The following is a 21,712-nucleotide window of genomic DNA, read 5'->3' as shown; positions in this document are numbered from 1 at the left end:
TTCGCCTGGACAGGCGTCAGTGATTGAGGTATTGGAGCCTCAAGTGTTTTCTCCGGCGCAGACGCCGAGGCCGGCGTCGGGGTCGCCTCCGAGTCAGGCACCCCAGTATCCGGCTTTTCCCACCCCTGGAGCCGATAGTTCCGCATTCTTGAATGCGATGTATGCCATCTTCCAACAGATGGCTCCAGGGGGTGCTCCGGCTGGGCCTTTGGCCTTTTCTTTGGGTGATCCTGCGCCTCTTCGGCCGGCACCCTTTATGCCCTTTCTCCCGTTTGGGAACGTGGGCTCGGCGCCAGTGTCGGCGCCGGTGGCCGCTCCGATGGCTTCGGAGGGATTGGCCCCAGGGATTTCCATCCCGTCGACGTCGAGATTTCGGCCTGTGACTCCGGTGGGTCCATCCGTTTCATCTGCTCTTCAGTCGGCGCCGAAGTTACCTGTGGCGCCGGATGCGGCGTCGGTGGCTTCGGAAGATCGGCGCCGATCTCCGACTTCGGCGGAGGTATTGTCGACTCCGCGGATTGAGCAACGACTGCATTCAAGGAGGCGTGCTCTCCGGGTACTAGAGGAGCAGGAGTACCAACGAGCCCTAGAGGAAGGAGAGCTAGAGGACTCGGGTGATGGGCTGCGTGGACTGGAGTCGGCCAGTGGGCTGGACACTTCCCCTGAGTGGGACCTTTCGTCCCCGGGGGAATATACCGAGGAAGCTGCTTCCTTTCATACAGTGGTACGGAAGGCAGCTAGTTTTTTGGACCTGCCTTTGCCGGTGGTGGAGGCGAAACAAAACCTTTTGACAGAGGTGTTGCATCCGGCCTCAGCCGCGGCGGAGCCTCTATTACCTTTTAATGACGCTCTGCTGGATCCGGTTTTAGAGGTGTGGAAGAAGCCGGCATCTTCCCCAGCAGTTCACAGAGCCGTGGCCAGGAGGTATCGGACGGCTCCAACTGATCCTGGTTTCCTATCTAGGCACCCTACGCCGGAGAGCTTGGTTGTGCAGGCCTCCTGTTCGTCCAAGTCAGCGCCTGGTTCTTTTCCGACGGTGCCGGGGGACAGAGATTCAAAAAAGCTGGAGGCGCAGTCGAAGAAGATTTTTTCGTCCTGCAGTCTGGCTTTAAAAGCCACCAATGCAACCTGTATCCTGGGGAGGTATATTCATGCTCTGATGGATGACATCTCCTCTTCGTTTACAGAGCTTCCCCAGGGTCTTTTGGATCTTGTCTCTGATGCTCAGGCTGCTGCGACCCAAATTATCCAGACGGGACTGCATACCACCGACTCGGTAGCCAGAGCAATGGGCACAACTGTGGTGGAAAGGAGACAGGCCTGGCTCCGTAACTCGGGCTTTTCGGCAGATGTACAGTCCACATTGTTGGATCTCCCGTTTGATGGGGACAAACTGTTTGGGGCTAAGGCTGATTCGGCCTTGGAACGGTTTAAGGAGAGCAGGGCCACAGCTAAGTCGCTGGGACTCCAAGCTCCTTCTTCCACGGCCTCTTCCAGATTGTTCAGGAGGTTTCGTGGATTTGGGCGTGGCTCTTCCTCCTCTTCCTTTCGGGGAAGATATCAGCAACCTGCCTCTTCCCATCCCTATAGATCTTTTAGGGGGAGGGGTAGGGTCCGCACCAGGGGAGCTTCTCAGCAGCACTCTGCCTCTTCTTCATCCTCTGGCGGGGTGCAGCAGGGCAAGCAGCCTTAGGCTTCCACCATTTCCCACTCACTCCTCTCCTGTAGGGGGAAGATTACAGCATTTTCTCACCAAATGGGAGACTGTTACGTCGGACACTTGGGTTCTCAGTGTTGTGGGAAAAGGCTACACCCTTCCCTTTCGGGAGTTTCCGCCCCTCATCCCGCCCCGCCCTTCGTATTGTTCACAAGAACACCTCCTGTTGCTAGAACAGGAGGTAGAAGTCCTCCTTTTAAAGGGCGTGGTGGAGTTGGTCCCGGAGCAGGAAAGGGGTCAAGGAGTTTACTCAAGGTATTTCCTGATTCCCAAGAAGGATGGTCGTTTGAGACCAATTCTGGACCTGAGGATCTTGAATTGGTTCCTCAAGCAGGAAAAGTTCAAGATGCTGACCCTAGCACAGGTGCTTTTGGCGTTGAACATGGAAGACTGGATGGTGGCTGTCGACTTGCAGGATGCTTACTTTCATATCCCGATACTCAAGTCACACAGGAAGTATCTCCGGTTTGTGGTGGGATCGCAACACTACCAGTTTGCGGTCCTTCCGTTTGGTCTTACTTCAGCACCTCGAGTCTTCACGAAGGTGATGTCGGTGGTTGCGGCAGAGCTCAGAAGGAAGGGGATAGCAGTATTCCCTTACTTGGACGATTGGTTAATCAAAGCCAAGTCCCCGGAGCTTGTGTTGCGTCATCTGCAGTCAACAACCCAGTTGTTGTTCGACCTGGGCTTTTCGGTGAACGAGCCCAAATCTCACCTAGAGCCCTCTCAGCGCCTCCTGTTCATAGGGGCAGTACTGGATACAACATTGGGTCGGGCCTTTCCTCCGCCTCAGCGGATTCAAGATATTCAGGATTTGGTTCCAATGTTTCGAAATGGAGCGGTAGTTCCAGTCCTCAAGGTCCTTCGTCTGCTCGGTCTTTTTGCCTCCTGCATTCTGTTGGTCACGCATGCTCGCTGGCACATGAGGGCTCTTCAGTGGTGCCTCCGAAGGCAGTGGTCTCAACACAGAGGGGATCTAGAGGGTACTGTCAAGATCTCCAGAGATGCTGCTGTGGATTTGAAGTGGTGGATTGCAAGCAACAATCTTTCACAAGGAAAGCCGTTCCAGCAGTCGCCACCAGTGACAACAGTCATAACGGATGCTTCCACTCTAGGGTGGGGAGCTCATCTGGGGGATCTGTAGATCCAAGGTCTTTGGTCTCCAGAGGAACAGATTTTTCACATCAATCTGTTAGAGTTACGGGCTGTACGTCTGGCTCTCAAGGCCTTCCTCCTTCCCTTCGTGGTCAGTCGGTACAGGTCCTAACGGACAATACTACCACGATGTGGTACATAAACAAGCAGGGAGGAGTGGGGTCGTACCTTCTCTGCAGAGAAGCTCTTCGACTATGGTCCTGGGCAAAGGACCATCGGATTTGCTTGATAGCAAACCATCTGGCCGGAGTTTTGAACGTGCGTGCGGACAGTCTGTCGCCACTTCTCGGCAGACCACGAGTGGCGTCTCCATCCAGATCAAGTCCGTTTAATCTTCCAGAAGTGGGGGTTTCCTCGGGTAGATCTGTTCGCCACTCGGGAGAACGCGCATTGTCCGTTTTTCTGCAGCCTTCAGTATCCGATGCAGGAAGCGTTGGGGGACGCGTTTCAAATGACCTGGTGCGGCCAGTTGCTTTACGCGTTTCCTCCCATACCCTTGATTCCTCGAGTATTGAGGAAGATTCGCCAAGACCGGGCTCTAGTAATCTTAATAGCTCCGGATTGGCCAAGGAGGGTGTGGTACTCCGACCTTCTCCAACTCTCAACGTGCCCGCCGCTCCGTCTCCCTTTCAGGGCAGACCTCCTCTCACAGTCGCAGGGGCAGGTTCTACACCCCAACCTCCAGAGTCTGCACCTACATGCCTGGAGATTGAACGGGGCAACCTGAGTTCCTTCTCTCTCCCGCCTGAGGTAGTGGATGTTATATTAGCGGCCAGGCGACACTCCACTAAATCTATCTACGCTAATAGGTGGTCTAAATTTGTTGCGTGGTGTGGAGAGAGGCAGATTGATCCCTTACATGCTCATCTATCGGACATTTTGTCTTTTGCTCTATCTCTGGCGCAAAAAGGTTGTGTAGTGGCTACCATTAAAGGTTATTTATCGGCCTTGTCAGCCTTCATATGTCTTCCAGACCAACCATCTTTATTTAAATCCCCTATTGTTATCAGATTCTTGAAAGGTCTTCTAAATCAATATCCTCCAAAGCCATTCGTTATGCCGCAATGGGATTTGTCCTTAGTCCTGACTTTCCTTATGGGGTCCCCTTTTGAACCTATGCATTCTTGCCCCTTGAGGTATTTGGTTTTAAAAACAGTCTTCCTGATAGCTATAACATCAGCAAGGAGAGTGAGTGAGTTGCAGGCCTTATCAGTAAAACCCCCTTATACAACTTTTTATGGGGATAAGGTGGTGTTGAGGACCAAGGCTGCTTTCCTCCCGAAGGTTGTTTCACCCTTCCATTTGGCTCAGGCAATTACTTTGTCCACGTTCTATCCTCCGCCTCATCCTTCCAAAGAGGAAGAAAGACTGCACCGTCTGGACCCAAAGAGAGCGTTGAGCTTCTTTATCGATAGAACAAGGGATTTCAGGCTGGAGGATCAGCTGTTTATTGGATACGTGGGCAAGAGGAGAGGAAAGGCAGTCCACAAGAGAACACTATCCAGGTGGGTTGTTCTTTGCATTAAAATATGTTACTCTTTGGCAAAGAAGGATCCTCCTGAGGGCATTAGAGCTCATTCCACCAGAGCTAAGTCGGCCACTTCGGCCTTAGCCAGAGGTGTTCCTGTGGTCGACATCTGCAAGGCCGCAACTTGGTCGTCCCTTCACACTTTTGCAAAACATTACTGTTTAGATTCTGAGGTTAGAAGGGACGGCCATTTTGCACGGTCAGTGCTGCAGGATTTCTTGGTTTGACCATTTAGGCACCCACCGCCGGGCGTGGTACTGCTTTGGGACTCTATTCATGAGGTGAGGAATCCACAGGTAGTTGTATCCATCAGAAGAACGAGTTACTTACCTTCGGTAACGACTTTTCTGGTGGATACATTAGCTACCTGTGGATTCCTCACGGTCCCACCCGCCTCCCCGTTGCCTTTATGGTCTTGCCAAGTAATCCTTGAGTGCGCTCCTCTTGGTCCTTGAGGGTGCAATAGATGTATATATATAATATATTTATATATATATATGTGTATAAGTGTATATATCTTTATGTATATACTTGGTGTGTGTATATATTTTAAAAGAGAGAGTTTTTTATATATATATATATATATATATATATATATGTACATAAAAAGATTTACAGTTATTCATACAATGTGGTGTATTTTACAATATAATGGATGTTGCCTTGCTCTTTCATTGCATTGCCTGGTTGTTCTCATGCACGTAAAAAATGATTGGTACTGACGTCTGCACGTCGTCGAGGACCTCTTATTGCCTGTATGACGTCAGACGGCGTCGCGTGCGAGACAGTGACGTCCTCGTCGACGTGCAGAGACTAGTAAGAAGATTTCCGTCGAATGCTGGCGCCATGGGAGTATTCATGAGGTGAGGAATCCACAGGTAGCTAATGTATCCACCAGAAAAGTCGTTACCGAAGGTAAGTAACTCGTTCTTCTGTCTCGTCATCCGACTCCGGAGAGCTTGGTAGTTCAGGTGTCATGTTCTGCAAAGACTGCCCCTGGAACATTCCCGGGAGTTCCGACTGATAGGGAATCCAAGAGGATGGAGCAGTCTTCAAAGAAGATTTTTTCATCTTGCAGCATAGCCCTTAAAGCTACTAATTCCACCTGTGTGCTAGGCAGATAAATCCATGCCCTAATGGATTCTGCCAAGGAAATGGCGAGGGATCTGCCACAGGAGATGCAGAAACTGTTTGGGTCCCTTTTCTTGGATGCTCAAGCTGCTACACATCAGATTATACAATCTGGCCTGGATACCTCGGATTCCGTTGCCAGGGCCATGGGAACATCAGTGGCTACAAGGAGGCATGCCTGGTTAAGGTCCTCTGGTTTCTCATCAGACGTGCAATCCACCTTAATGGACCTTCCATTTGACGGGGAAAAGCTTTTTGGGGACAAGGCAGACTCTGCCCTTGAACCGTTTAAGGACTGTCGGGCTACAGCTAAGTCTCTGGGATTACAGACCTCTACTACAACGCCTTATAGACCGTTTCGTAGGTTCCGGGGGTTCATTCGAGGCTCTGCCTTTCGAAGGTCACAGTCTTACGCCCAGCAACCTGCCAATCCACCCTATCGTGCCTTTAGAGGGCGGGGTAGGGGTAGGGCTAGAAGTCCTAGTTTTCCCCACTTTATCATCCATACTTCTCCTGTAGGGGGAAGATTGAGTCTTTTTCTGCAGAAATGGAGGTCAATTACAACAGACTCGTGGGTGCTAGGAATTGTAGAAAAGGGCTATGCTCTCCCCTTTCAGGAGTTCCCTCCTCCCTTTCCCCCTGTCCCTCATTTTGTTCAAAAGACCATCTTCTGTTGTTGCAACAGGAGGTTGTCACCATGTTGGCAAAGGGCGCTATAGAGTTGGTGCCGTTGTAGGAAAGGGGTCAGGGGTGTCATTCAAGATATTTCCTGATTCCTAAAGTGGACGGTCGGTTGCAGCCGATCCTAGACTTGAGGATTTTGAATTTGTTCCTCAAGCAGGAAAAATTCTAAATGCTGACCCTAGCGCAGGTGCTATTGGCGTTGAACGAAGGAGACTGTATGGTGTCTGTCGACTTGCAGGACGCGTACTTTCATGTTCCCATAATCAAGTTGCACAGGAAGTATCTCTGTTTTGTGGTCGGATTATAACACTATCAGTTTGCTGTCCTTCTTTTTGGACTTACTTCAGCACCTCGGGTTTTCACGAAGGTGATGTCAGTTGTTGCAGCACATCTCAGAAGGAGGGAGGTAGCAGTTTTTCCCTACCTGGACGATTGGTTGATCAAAGCCAAGTCTCCAGAGCTTGTGTTGTCTCATCTGCGAATGACAACCCAGTTGTTGTTCGATCTGGGTTTTTCTGTAAATGTGCCCAAATCTCACCTAGAGCCCTCTCAATGCCTCCTGTTCATAGGGGCAGTACTGGACACAGCAATGTTTCGGGCCTACCCCCGCCTCAGCGGGTTCGGGACATTCAGGCGCTGATTCCATTGTTTCAAATTGGAGCGGCAGTTCCAGTCCTCAAGGTCTTACGCCTGCTAGGTCTGTTTGCTTCTTGCATTCTGTTGGTCACTCATGCTCGCTGGCATATGAGGGCTCTTCAGTGGTGCCTCCGCAGACAGTGGTTCCAGCACAAGGGGATCTCAGGGATTCAATAAAGATCTCCAATGACGCTGTGGCGGATCTTCTCTGGTGGGCAGAGGACGGCAACCTTTCCCAAGGAAAAACGTTTTCACTGCCTCCTCCACTGGCCACAGTGATTTCGGATGCTTCCACTCTAGGGTGGGGAGCTCATCTGGGGGACCTGGAGATCAAGGGTCTTTGGTCTCCAGCGGAACAGATGTTGCATATCAATCTGTTGGAATTGCGGGCAGTACGTTTGGCGCTCAAGGCCTTCCTCCCTTCCCTTCACGGTCAGTCAGTTCAAATCCTGACGGACAACACTACTGCGATGTGGTATATAAACAAGCAGGGAGGAGTAGGGTCGTACCTTCTCTGCAGAGAAGCCCTGCGACTCTGGTCCTGGGCTCAGGACCATCAGATTTGCTTAATAGCAAATCATTTGGCCGGGGTTCTGAATGTACGAGCAGACGGTCTCAGTCGTCACTTCTCATTGGATCACGAGTGGCGTCTCCATCCGGATCTAGTCCTCCACATCTTCGGGGTGTGGGGTACTCCTCAGGTGGATTTATTCGCCACTCGGGAGAACGCGCATTGCCCGTTGTTCTGCAGCCTCCAGTATCCGATGCAAGGGGCATTGGAGGACGCGTTTCAGATGTCCTGGAGCGGCCAGTTGCTTTACGCGTTTACCCCCATACCCTTTATTCCTCAGGTTTTGAGGAAGATTCGTCAAGACCGGGCCCAAGTCATCTTGGTAGCACCGGACTGGCCGAGAAGGGTATGGTATACAGACCTGCTTCAACTCTCTCAGTGCCCTCCGCTCCGTCTCCCGCTTAGGGCAGACCTCCTCTCGCAGTTGCAGGGGCAGGTTCTACACCCCCACCTCCAGAGCCTGCACCTTCATGCCTGGAGATTGAACTGGGCAACCTGAGTTTCTTTTCTCTCCCACCGGATGTAGTGGATGTTATACTATCGTCCAGGCGACACTCCACTAAATTGATTTATGCCGGTAGGTGGGCAAAATTTGTGCTTTGGTGTGGAGAGAACCAAAAAGATCCCTTGAAAGCCCACCTTTCAGATGTACTTTTGTTTGCTCTTAGTCTGGCTAAGAAAGGTTGTGCGATAGCTACTGTTAAGGGTTATTTGGCGGCTCTGTCGGCGTTTCTTTGCCTTCCGGACCAGCCATCTTTATTTAAGTCTCCAGTTGTAAACAGGTTCCTTAAGAGTTTGGTGAATAGATTTCCTCCTACTCCCTTTCAGTGGGACTTGAATCTTGTTCTGACATTCTTAATGGGTTCGCCTTCCGAGCCCATGCATTCATGTCCATTGAGATTTTTAGTCTTTAAGACCGTTTTCTTAATAGCAATCACTTCTGCCAGGAGGATTGGAGAGCTTCAGGCACTTTCCGTCAAGCCTCCCTTTACCATGTTTTTCCCTGATGAAGTGGTTCTAAAAACCAGGGATGCTTTTCTGCCGAAAGTTGTCACCCCTTTTCATATAGGGCAAACTATCACTCTGCCCGCGTTTTACCCTCCTCCCCACCCGTCTAAAGAGGAAGAGAGGCTCCATAGGTTGGACCCTAAGAGGGCCCTGAGTTTTTACCTAGAGAGAACTAAGGACTTTCGCTTAGATGATCAATTGTTTGTTGGGTATGCTGGACAGCGAAAGGGCAGAGCGGTCCAGAAAAGAACACTCTCCAGGTGGGTCATCTTGTGTGTTAAGATTTGTTACTCTCTGGTGAAAAAAGTCCCTCCTGAAGGTATCAGGGCCCACTCTACTAGGGCTAAGTCTGCATCTTCGGCCCTAGCGAGAGGAGTTCCGTTCATAGACGTATGTAAAGCGGCAACTTGGGCGTCCCTCCATACTTTCGTGAAACATTATTGTTTAGACTCTGAAATGAGGAGGGACGGTCATTTTGCTCGCTCAGTATTGCAGGATTTCTTAGTGTAATCAGGCGGACACCCACCACCGAGTGCGGTACTGCTTGGGACTCCATTCATAAGGTGAGGAATCCACAGGTAGTTGTATCCATCAGAAGAACAAGTTACTTACCTTCGGTAACACTTTTTGTGGTGGATACACTAACTACCTGTGGATTCCTCACGGTCCCTCCCGCCTCCCCGTTGCCTGCCTGGTTACACTCTTATCTTGCAGTTGTTGGATTAATATTTCTTCTTATATTTATATTTGTATATATCTGTCTATATATTTTGGTATATTCATGTATTTGAGGTGATAATGTGAATATATGGTTTCAATAGACTAGATTTTTGTGTTTGTATATATTTATATATTTCAGTTTTCATGGTCGGTTTACACCTGCTAGCCGTAAAGGCCCGAAAAAAGTGAGGTGAAACTGACGTCAGTACGCCGACGAGGACCTCTTATTGGCACGTTGACGTCAGACGGAGTCACGTGGAGCCGTGCCATTATGACGTCCTCGTCGACGTAGACAGCTAGGAAGAAGACTTTCCGTCAGATGCTGGCGCAAGGATCGAATTCATAAGGTGAGGAATCCACAGGTAGTTAGTGTATCCACCAGAAAAAGCGTTAACGAAGGTAAGTAACTTGTTTGTCAGGAGTTAGAATAACTTGAACAACGCCTCAGAATTTCAGAGCGGGCTGTACTTTCTTATAGCACAGCCAAAACTGTGCTGCTAGCTGCTATGGAGCGTCATTTGCAACTGATTAAATCACTCTCATGCATATATTTTAAAAAATCACCTTACAAAGTCACGCAGTGAGGACAATAAATGTGGTCACTTACTCACTTGGTTGATTAAACCAGATACAGCCCAAACCCCTATTTCTGTTATCTGGTTCACCCTGGACAGCATAGTTCGATTGCAGGCAGGTATCCATAATGCTTTCTACTCCCACTATTGTGCATTGTATTGCCCAGAGCCCTCTTTCTTGCACTTCACTTCACCAATTTCCTAGTTTGGTTATCTCGCCTCAGGATATCTGCTTAGTATCTGGATTCCTTGGAGGCCCAATCACAGAAAAGGAGATTTGAGTGGCAGTTGGAGACTTTGTGTTGTTCAAATCTCCTGGCCTGGATGGCATTCAAATTGCGCTTTACCATACCTACGTAGACCTGCTGGTTCCGAAATTGACAGAATTCTATAAATCATTGTTACACAAAGGGGTGATGTCTCCCTCCATGTGTGAGGCTCTTTTAGTTTCCTTACCTAAGGTGGTAAGCCGACATTTGGAATTCGCCTCTTATACATCGTTAGTGATCCTTAACAATGACTACAAGATCCTAAGTAAAATTCTAGTAATGGAGCAGATGATTGCTATGCCTAGGTTGGCTCATCCAAAACAAAATGGTTTCATTGTCAGCAAGTCTACATCCCTTAATATGTCGCTTACATAGCCTGCTGGAAGAGAGGCTGCTAAGGTGGTTCTTAGCTACCTGCTTAGTTTTAGACTTAAAAAGCATTTGATATGCTCTGTTGGGGGTTATGTGTTCACAAAGGATAGAACACCGTAACAAAATAATGCAATTAATTAGGCTGCTGTATTTGCAGTCATCAGCCAGAGTGAGAGGAGGTCAGCTCATTTCGCACTCTTTCTCCATAAACAGAGGCTTACAACAAGGGTGACCACACTCACTTGTGTTCATTGCATTCGCGATAGAGCCCTTGGCTCTTCAGCCTCGTCGGCTGGGTCGACAGCCGGGCATCCCATGAACAATGAGATTTGTGTAGTTTCCTATACACTGACAGTGTGCTAGTGTACACCAAGAACATCTGCATAGGGGGTATCAGCTGTGGCGCAGATGCTGGGCCTGTTCAGGATGGCTTGTGGCATTCGTGGTAACTGGTGAAAAACTAAACTGTTTCACTGAGCTCCAAATACGCCAGGCACAACATAGTAGTAGATGTGCATCTGGTTAAATCAGAGAGCTCACCTTCAAATACCATGTTATCAATATATATTACTCAAATAAGGACCATCTCAATGGGAACTTACTGAGGGCAGTTACCTCATACAGGCCACCGAACCCATGTTGGAAATCCCTACATTGGACGGTCCCAGGCCAGGTGGCCCTCACCAAGATGGTGATGTTGCAGAGGTCACTGTATTACTTCTCTAAACTGCTCCTCCATGTACCCAGAATCATCTTCCACACCTTTGGTGGCATGATGGGGGAAATTTGATTTGGAACAGTGAACAGTGTGAGGTTGCTGTATCCAAGCTGAAGCTTCTCATTGTCTGTGGAGGACTTGCCACCCCAGACAATGAACACTAGTATCTGCTGGTGCAACTCCAGTGGCCCATCTGTTGGTTGGTTTGCTGGTACCTGTCCGAGGTGGCGTTCTTAAATAAACAAGAGATCAGTACGTTTTTCTACCCAAACCTGCCTTGTTCAAACACCCTAATAAACTTTAACAATTTTGTAGGACCTTGAATGTCTCACGCAATACCATATCCTATGCAGACCGTCAACTCCTCTAGCTGAACAGCATACATAATAAGAGGTGGAGCCTGGCCATGTATTTACTCAGAAGTAATGAGATAGACTGCTCTCTCACCCCCATAAGATTTTATGTAAGGCCAGATTTCAGTACATTCAAAACAACATTTTGCACCACAGCACCACACTTTACTTAACCCCAGAACGATTGAGCAAAATTTATATAACTGCTATTTCTGGCTACCCTTGTTGCCTTGCACCGGTGGCAAACATCAAACACACGTTCTGAGGTTATCAAGTTGCAAGCATCTACAAAGGTAAGATCTGATAGAGACTTCTAGCTGCAGATTCCTTACCTTTGAATTTCCTGGCGTCCGCTTGGAATCTGGATTTTTTTGCTGAGCAATACCCTTCGCGCCATGGGGTGGCGTCGTTTGGATCCGCGTGTCGTCGTCAGCATCATTGGAGCCATCTGTGACTTCAGGGTCGCCTGTAGGGGCACCACCCAGGTGCGCATATGTCAGCTCTTTTTCCACAAACTTCCACGCCAGAAGCGCAGAACCATGGCTAGAACTAACAGTTCGTCTGTGCAAAAAACTAGGGCCCTGAAAGGGACAATCCCTGATCCTACTAGACATATCCGCGTAGTGGGGAGGCATGGGTGGGTGTAAAGAATCTGTAGCTAGATAGGAGTCTCTTGCAATAATGCGTTACCGAAGGTAAGTAACTTGTTCATCTGATAGAGGCTTCTAGCTGCAGATTGCTTACCTTTGAATAGATACTCAAGCCATAACCCCCTGGTGGTGGGCTGTGGATAAATCTACATACAGTAAAAAGTCCTGTAGGACCAAAGGGGCAAAATGTCCGTCTCTCCGGACATAATTTTCCAGGCCAACGTGTGCAAGGACGCCCATGTTGCTGCCTGATAGATATCCAGGAATGGAACACCCCATGCTGGCCCAGTGGTAACAGCCTTGCCCCTAGTAGAATGAGCCCTCGAGAGGGCTGCTTCTTGGCCAGTGTGTAGCAGATCTTCATGCAGAGAACAACCCAGGGCAAAATGGTTCACTTCTGCACTGCCCGACCTTTCATTGCTCCCACATACCCCACAAAGAGTTGGTCATCCACCCGGAACTCTTTTGCAGTCAAGGTAGAATGGCAACGCTCATTTTGGCTCCAGTCAGAGAAGTCGCTCCTCTTCCATAGAGGGATGTGGTGGAGCAAAGAAGGTGAGCAGGGTGATGTTCTGACCCAGGTGAAATGTGGTCACCACCTTGGTGAGGAAAGAAGCACGAGTTCTGAGAACCACCTTGTCGGGGAACCTAGTGAGATACGGTGGCTTAGATGAAAGAGCCTGCCTTTCACTCGCCCTCCTCGCAGATTTTATTTCCCCTCCCCCTGTGGAATTACAAGTAATCCAACAGAACGACATGTCTGGACAGAGTTTTACCTAAGGTAAGTAACTTATTATTTTGGTTCATAAACTGGGTTCTCTAGTTCATAAACCACTAATGATGACACTCGTCATCATATGGTGGTAGTTTGGTCAGTCAGTTTATTTGAATATGTTTAGTTTGGGCAATGTTTATGAACAGATTTTGACACTTAATAAGATATCAGCCTAGTTACACAAACCAGACTCCGCTTCACAAACTGCACTCTGTTTTCGAATCCGTTTTTTAGGGTAGTGAGGGCATTTTCCATCCTTCTTGGGTGTGCACTCGCCCTTCACTCGTCATCTGAAGTTAAGCTGTGTGCAGTTTTCTCTTCCATTGGCTCTTTAAAAATGTTTGCAGTATCTTGTTGCTGAATTACTTCTCCCAGTTCACGAGTCATGTAATTGCAAACCGAGAATCTCATTCTTTTCTCTTTAGTCGTGAGGTTTGATCTATGAATTATCTTTGTGAGTTTGCAAAATGGAACTCTCTTCAGCAAATCAAACTACTTTTTTCTCCAAACTAGAACTTACAAACCTAGCAGTGCCGATATATTTGGACATGAGGCAGGACACAGTGAACAATAACGTTGACATTTTTCTCAAAGTAAATATTGAGTTTGATTGCTCTGTGGATTAGGTACTCCTGCAGTATTACGTAGAAACCATCATGAGCAAGTTTCAGAAGTCCAACGAATAGTAACATCTACCCCACAACCTTCCTTCAAGCTGGACAGGGCCTACCAGACCATCAAGGTAAGTCTCCCTTTCATCACTAGCCTACTCTAGTGATTCCTCATTCTCTAACTAATTCCCATTACCAAGAAGAGGCACATCAGAGGGAAGCTCAAGCCCACCACTCTTGCCTTGCTTGTTCCAAAGAGTCCAGTTGGCTTCCCTTGGAATAAGATTTCCTCCATATATTTCACCAATCCAGCTGGTGCAAGGGTTCCATTTTCTTCACAAACAATAATGGCCCTGGTCACTCTGAACTCCTCAATTCTTTCAATTTTCTGCAAATGCTTTGTACTATAACTGCCACTGACAAGTGCCTCCTAGTTTTGTCACAATTGACGGAATTTATGTCAGGAGTTGTCCTTCTGTCAGATCACAGGCCTTAATGATGGAATTGCAGACAATCAGCTGAGTTCTGCCTTTTAAGGAGTATGAAGGCATATGTCCGGTGTCTCTGCCCTTTAGACAGAGCTCCCTTGCTGTGCAGGCCACCAGAAGGAAAATCTTCCAAATGAATGGCCCAGTCCCACATTGTCATTACCAGTCAAAAGAAGGAACTGTACCCTACATGGAATTTATTACTAGTTGAAAGGTTAGGGGCAAGCAAGCTGTTTTAAATGTAAACATATTTATACGGGAGAATGTATCTGGTCAACCCTATGAAGCACTATTATGATTCCAGCTGTGGACCACCTGGCCAAATTCAGAGGATTTTGACACTACCAAGACCAGAAGCCTTAACAGTTGGAAGCGGCGGCACATTGTACAGTTTGGAGCCATGGGCACACCGGTCCTTAAAAAGCAGGATGGATAAATGGACCTGAACAGTCTAGAACTAACTATCAGACATCAGATCACAAGGCTCTGCCAGGTATAGTTGGGTGAATAGCAGCCCGACATGTGGAACCACTTACATGGATGAAGCTTGAATGGCCCAGAAACATCTGGAACCCTCAGCCTTTCAATTCTGCCTGATTGCGGAAGGGTTTCAGTCTCATGCAAATTATGCATCCTCTAGTGGTAACATGAAGAGGGTGATTCTGACCCCGGCGGTCACGGACCGCCGGAGCCAGGGTCGGCGGGAGCACCGCCAACAGGATGGCGGTGCCCCGCAGGGCATTCTGACCGCGGCGGTTTGGCCGCGGTCAGAAAGGGAAAACCGGCGGTCTCCCGCCGGTTTTCCGCTGCCCTATCGCGACGGGTGCAACAGCACCCGTCGCACCTTCCCACTCCGCCGGCTCAATTCTGAGCCGGCGTCCTCGTGGGAAGGGTTTTTTGCACTGGGCTGGCGGGCGGCCTTTTGGCGGTCGCCCGCCAGCCCAGTGCAAAAGCCAAAATACCCTCAGCGGTCTTTCGACCACGGAGCGGTATTTTGGAGGGGGGGAAGTCTGGCGGGCGGCCTCCGCCGCCCGCCAGACTCAGAATGACCCCCGAAGTTTGGCCACGGTGTCTTGAGAAATACATTGACTGTTAGTGCTCCTTTTTCTCATCCTTTATATTCTTCCTCAGCTAAGAAATCTACCAGCAAGTCAGGAAGTTGGGCTATCATACTTTTGTGTTCAATCGACTACTTGTAGTCCAAGGCTCTATGCCACCAATTACAGTGATATTGATTAGGTCATTACACCAATATGCTTTGAGAGACCTCAAGTTGAAACCTGCATGGAGGAAGAGAGCATGAGAAGAGGGCATGACCATACATATGGTGCCAGCTTTGTACAGTTTCTCTTAAACAGTTTCCCAATTCAATCACTGAGTGATAAAATAAACTTTTGTTGGGAATAGGAGCATCTTGACGAGTGGACGCAAAGTAGCATTCACTATAAAGGTATAGTTATGTCATCTATTCATGCTTTCATATGTTAACTGCTCACACTGCAACTTCGATCATAAGTTGATCCCAAGGTCATAGCTCTGATTTATTATTTTTCCTCCTTCGGAGTAGTTAAACCACTTGTGATGTGTATATAGTCTTATGCAAAAAAACAAAATCATAATTAAAATGTGGATTCAAGAGTTTCATCTAAAATTAATTTACTTGTAATCTGAATCTCTACTATATTCCTAGGACGAGGAGTGCGGCTGTATTACATTGGTGGGGAAGTGTTTGCTGAGTGCCTCAGTGACAGTGCTATTTTTGTTCAGTCTCCAAACTGTAACCAACGATATGGCTGGCATCCAGCAACCGTCTGTAAGATTCCTCCAGGTAACTCAGATTACGCAAAACACCTTTTATTGAGTTCTCAATTTTGTGAAAAATGTATGAACAATTGCAAGCAGGATTCTTTTTCAGTATATCTGTTTACTTTGTCGCATCTTAAACCCCAATTCCTTTTTTAAAGTACAAATAAAGTTTAGTGAAAATGTTAAATTACTTTAGCCCTGCATGTTTGTTTAGTAGATGTATAGAGACAATAATTCCTCTAGTTTGCACTTGTCATCTTAATAATATTTCTTATAGTTTTTCAACTGGTTCAGTAACACCCAAGGGGCATTCAAATCATTGTATGAGCCTAAATCAAGTGAATTGCTTAAATAAAAATCGTTTTAATGGCAGATTCCGCCGGCATTCCTGCATACCCCTTACTATATCAACTCTACTTTCTTCACTCAAGTCCCTGACTTCTCTGGTTGTGAGCACATGATTGTTATGTCCAGGATGGAATTGAGGGACTGGACTAAGATTATTATATGCAGTACTTGTACATAATATTACATGCCAGAAATAGGGTATTCCGTCTTGATTCGTGGTGGGAATGGTGGCAGCTTGGCATCCATCATATGGCAAGACCATCATGGCCCGACAAAAGTAGTACAGGTTGCCACCTTACAAATTTAATTTAAGGTATATGTCTCTGAAAGCAGCCGATGCTGCAGTGAACCAGGCTGCATGAGTTTAAATGTTATGGAGAGGTAGCATGGACTACATCACTTTCCAGGCAGCATGCTCCATTTCCCTGGTTGTTAAGGAGAACCTTTACATTTAATGAATAGCTTTAATACAATTCAGTCAGAAATTGAGAGCCTTCCAACATCTGGATTATTTAGCAAGGCATCATGCTGAGATTAAGGCCCTCATTATGACCCTGGCGGTCAGTGTTAAAGCGGCGTTAATACTATGAAAAGGCCGGTGGTAAAAAAAAAAAAAAAAAGGGATTATGACCACGGCGGTAACCACCACCACAGACAGTCACTTTAACACACCAACCTCCAAGGTGGTAACAGCCGCTGGGCTGGAGACTTCAGTCTCCAGCCCGGGGGCTGTCCCAATCCCACCCTCGGGATTACGACCCGGCTTACCGCCATGGTTTTCGTGCCAATCTTACCGCCACAAAACCATGGCGGTAGGCACTATCAGTGCCATGGAATCCCTTCCCTGGCACTGATAGGGGTCTCCACCCCCCCCCCCTCCAATCCCCAAACTCCTCCCCTACCCTCCCCCTCCTGCCCCCCACACATTTACACACCCACACGCGCACCCATATACACACATGTACACACGCATACACATAGATACCCAAACACCGCCACACACACCAACATACTTGCATTCACTATACACAACAGACACAGACACTCAAATTCGGTCATTCACACACTCATTCAACGCGACTCACACCCGCATACCAAAACATACACACCAAACACACCCCCACACACACACAACACCTCCCACCCCCTCTCCCGGGAGAACCCGACTTACCTGCTTGCAGGGGGTCGTCCGGCTGGAGACGGGACGCAGCGCTGCTGTCAGCAGCAGCGTTCGCCAGCAAAACACCGCCAGGCCGTCTCGTTGCCCATGATACGGTTGGCAGTGTTTTGCAGGCATGGCGGTGCTGCTGACAGCAGCGCCACCTTACCGCCGTCCGTCGCCATGACCGTTGGCGGTATTCCGCCAACCTTCTGGCGGAATACCGTTGATGGTCATAATACGCGTGGACGGCTGGTAGCCACGGCGGCGGTATGATGGCGGCTGTCGCTGTGACGGTGGGCGTCAGTTACCGCCAATGTCATAATGAGGGCCTATGTTCTGAATATCTCCTCCAATGCTGGGCAATAATGCAGAACTCTTTTAAAGTCACAAAGTTATTTGTGAAGTTTTGTTTTGTTTTAGTTTTTTTAGAAATTCAGTGACTAAAGGGATAAATTGTACACTGGCCATTCAAATTATTGTGGTGTCAGTGTGATGTGTTCCTGGGATTATCAACTTTGCCTAAATCTTAATGCATACTTGAACACATGTAAAATGACCTACTCTTTTCCAAGAGCACTTTTCATACAAAATACATACACATAAATGATAACCAAAACTACTGATGGATACTTCTTCCTGTTGATTCCAATCTTCCCCCAGGCACCAGACTTGATTTGGAAAACTGAAAAGCAGTGCTCCTGCACTTTCACCAATACATTTCCGCTCTGGAAGTGACTAATGGAGCCACATATTAGTGCCATCCATGCGCACTGATGTCATTTTCTTTCTTTCCTCACGTTCAGGTGCAGACTCGGGGGGCGCCACTTTTCTTAACAAAGTTTCCGCTACGCAAGTAATATCACCCTATAAAGGGTTTAAACCTTGTAAGGACTGTCACAAACAGTTGTCTGTGATAGAACCCCAATAGATGTGCGTGCGGTGTCTGTGGTTGATATGCAACTCTAAGGCCTGCGATGAATCCAAAAAGCTACACAAGACTGCAGTGCTACACTGGTACTGCTCCAAGATGAAGTCAAGAGCACAGAACATCTCCCAAAGGTGTTCTTTTTTTCCAAGTCTATTGGTAAGCTAAAGAAGAAGCATTGGAAGTCCTAGCGGAACTCGGGCACCTTCCCGCCACTCTCGATACCTAGAAAAGGCTCCAGGGCATCATTATACCCCACGTTTCTGGGTCCATCTGCCCCATTGCAGCAAGTCAGAGCTTTCAAGAGACCATTCTGCACATCTTTGGCACCCTCCGCTCCCTCTTTCGCACTTTCGGCCCCAAGGAAACACAGGAACCTCCATTCAAGTTACTGCCTACACATTTGCTGTCGGCTCCATGTATACCTCTTTAACTCGCTTCTGGTTTTGTGACCGCATCACTACTGGTTTTGAGCTCTGTATTAAACTTTGTTTTGGCCCAAATAATGTAGGTGCCAGCAAAGGTGATCCTGGAGGAGGAACCATTGTGGTGTCCAGCTCCAAGCCGGCTTTGCTTCTACTGAGACCATGCCCAGATATTGATGTGCCATAGCTTACACCAGCGTCCTTCAACCTCAGACACGTTTCCACTTCCCCATAACTATGCACAGATTCTACACCAGCTTTTTGACTCCGACTCAGACCGAGCCAGATATGGAGTTGGGGGTGGGCAAGAGTTTGCCTCAATTTATGGTTACTATCATCCTATGACAACAACGGTTGCTACATGGACTTACAGGATTCCAGTGGGCTAGACACCTCAGCTGATACTGGATTGGTTTTCTACTCTGGACTAGAAACAGAAGAAATACATCCTTTGCTACTGTAAATAGGAGGGCTGGTGAGGTACTCAACATCCCCTTCCCAACTGTGGAGGTCAAAATGAAGGTGCTGACAGGTTCTGCAGCCTGACCAGGCACTGACTGAACCTCTTACCTTCAACAAAGCCCTTACTGACACGTTGGAAGACACTTGATAGCCATGTTCTGGTCCCCCAGTTAACCTACAAGTCTCCCATCGCCATAGACTGACCCCAGGTGACCCAGGTTTCCTGACTCCGGATACAACCCCAGAGCGCTTGGTGGTACAGGTGCCCACCAGTAGAGTAAACACGAATGCTTCGCCAGCCACTACTCCTGACAGGAAGTCAAAACGTGTGAATATCTTTGGCAAGCGAATGTTCTTGTCCTCCAACCTTGCTTTGAAGTTAGTTAATGCAAGCTTGCCTGCTCTGCTGCTACACCCATGCTCATTGGAACATGGTTGGTGAAATCTTACCAATGGTCCCAGAAGACTTCCTTGCCTCCCTAGCTCAGACCATTCAGGCTGGTCGGGATGCAGCCAAATTTGTCATCCATTCAGGCGTAGACACCATAAATTATTTGGGAAAGGCTACATGAATGGGTGTGGTGCTCTGTCGCCATGCATGGATGAGGTACGCAGGCTTCTCCAGGGATGTCTAGGTGTCCTTAATGAACATGCCTTTCTCGGCTCCTGCCTGTTTTGTGAAAAGGTGGACTAGAGCATTTTAAGGAGAGCCAAGCTATGGCACATTCTTTGGCCCTTTCAGCTTCAGTCAGACAATCCTCCCAAAACTTTGCCCTTTTCAGAGAAATGCTAAGGCTTGGTGTATCCGCAGTGCCAGGCTCCACTGCCCATACAACAGCTCTCTTAGCCCTTTCGAGGTCTGGACTATAGGCCCAACAGACAACAGGCCAGAGGAGCTGTAGGGAGGATGCTGGACATGAAAGTAGGGATGGAAGCCTCCACCCTATCCTGTATCTTTGCCCTTTCAACACCTTTCTGCATATAGACAAATTCAAAAAGCTCTCCCTGGCCCACGTTCATTGTGCCCTGAGTCCTCTAGACTGAATTGTTGTATTTGACTTTATTACTAAACCCTCGCCCTGCAGGCCCACAGATGCTACCTGTGGTTCAAGATTGGTCATTGGCAATTTCAGTTTGCTATGCCCCCTTTTGGCCTCACGTGAGCCCCTCAGGTGTTCACCAAGGTGATGGTAGTGGTTGCTGCCCATCTTCGAAGGTCAGAGGTTCCGGTCTTCTCTTACCTCGATAACTGGTTGTTAAAGGCAGGCTCACCACAGTTGGTCACAGACCTCCTCCAGATGACAGTGAACCTCTGAACAATGCTGTGTTCTCAATCAACCAGCCGAAGTCACACCGGACTCCTCCACAGAGGCTCCCTTTCATCGGACCCATTGATATGATGCACTTTTGTGACTTTCTTCTGGACAATCAAGTCCAGGACCAGGGCTATGCTCCTGATGTTTCAACCTCTGTCCTGGGTGTCCATGAGAGTGGCAGTGAGGCTTGTTTGCCTACTAGCCTCCTGCATCCTGCTTGACAGCCATGCCTAATGGCATATGCAGGCTCTGCTGTGGGATCTGAAGCAACAGTGGGTTTAGTACCTGGAGATACTGTCAGATTAAATCCAGGTTTCAGCAGCAGACTCCTCTCCTTATCCCGAGCAGAGTTGACAGTGGTGACAGATACATCACTTCTGGACCATCTGGGAGAGGTGAAGAACCCACGACCTGCTTTCTGAAGGAGTCCTTCCTCCACATCAGTTTACTGGAGCTGCAGGTGATTCACTTGGTCTGGCCCCCTGCCCACCCACCGAGTGGACAGTGGTGCAGGTTCTCTTGAACAACACCCCACGCCTATGTGGTACTGCAACAAGCAGAGCAGGGAGGGGCCCTGATGTGTACCATGTTTGAACCAATGTACAGTTGGTCATTGTGTCTACTCACCTTAAAAGCAGCCTTCCTGGTTCTAATAACATCTTTACGCTGGATGAGTGAACTTCATGTTTTGTCGGTTAAGCCTTCCTATACCACCTTTTTTTTTCTCCATACAAAATCGTGTTAAGGACACACTGCATCCCTATTGAAGATGACATCTTTTCATGTTGTATAAGTTATCACATTTCCAACCTTATTTACTCCACCTTATCCCTAAAAAAAGGAAGAGAAAGTCTATCGTTTGGACCCAGAGAGCACTCAAATTTTATATTGATTGTACCAAAGATCATCTTGTGAATGGTTATTTCTTTGTGTGGTTCTCTGCAGTGAAGGAGGTCATGGCAGTGTAGAAACAAACCATCTATCAATGGACAGTACTCTGCCTTAAGATGTGCTATGCATTGGCAAAAGTTTCACTTTGGATTTACATCTTACTGCCAAGCAAAGCTACTGTTTCTGATTTTGATAGAATTTTCTGTCAGAAATGCCTTCCTTGTTTGTCAAATGCACTTGCTATGGGAGAAAAAAATAAGCTACTGAATCACACAAATTATGTGTGGTATGTCATCCACCCGTGCAGTCAATTAAAGAATGTGAATTTCCCCTACAAATGTCCTCTGGGACATGACGTCATCAGAATATGAGTGAAATTACAGGACCAGGGGCTGAGGAGTAGAAATTTGAAGAAT

General features: G+C 48.0%; 1 protein-coding gene across 1 annotated transcript in view; it reads left to right on the top strand.

Moving 5' to 3' along the window:
- The window catches only part of SMAD3 (SMAD family member 3), a 419,114-nt gene that overhangs the window by 323,240 nt on the left and 74,162 nt on the right, over window positions 1–21,712 (top strand). Inside the window, exon 7 of the mRNA XM_069222869.1 lies at window positions 15,652–15,789. Coding sequence (XP_069078970.1) covers window positions 15,652–15,789 — 138 coding nt within the window. The remainder of the gene's footprint in view (window positions 1–15,651; window positions 15,790–21,712) is intronic.

The sequence above is a fragment of the Pleurodeles waltl genome, chromosome 3_1 (assembly GCF_031143425.1).
Source record: "Pleurodeles waltl isolate 20211129_DDA chromosome 3_1, aPleWal1.hap1.20221129, whole genome shotgun sequence".
NCBI lineage: Eukaryota > Metazoa > Chordata > Amphibia > Caudata > Salamandridae > Pleurodeles > Pleurodeles waltl.
The sequence above is the reverse complement of the archived record's forward strand: the minus strand, read 5'-3'. Positions and strand labels throughout refer to the sequence as shown.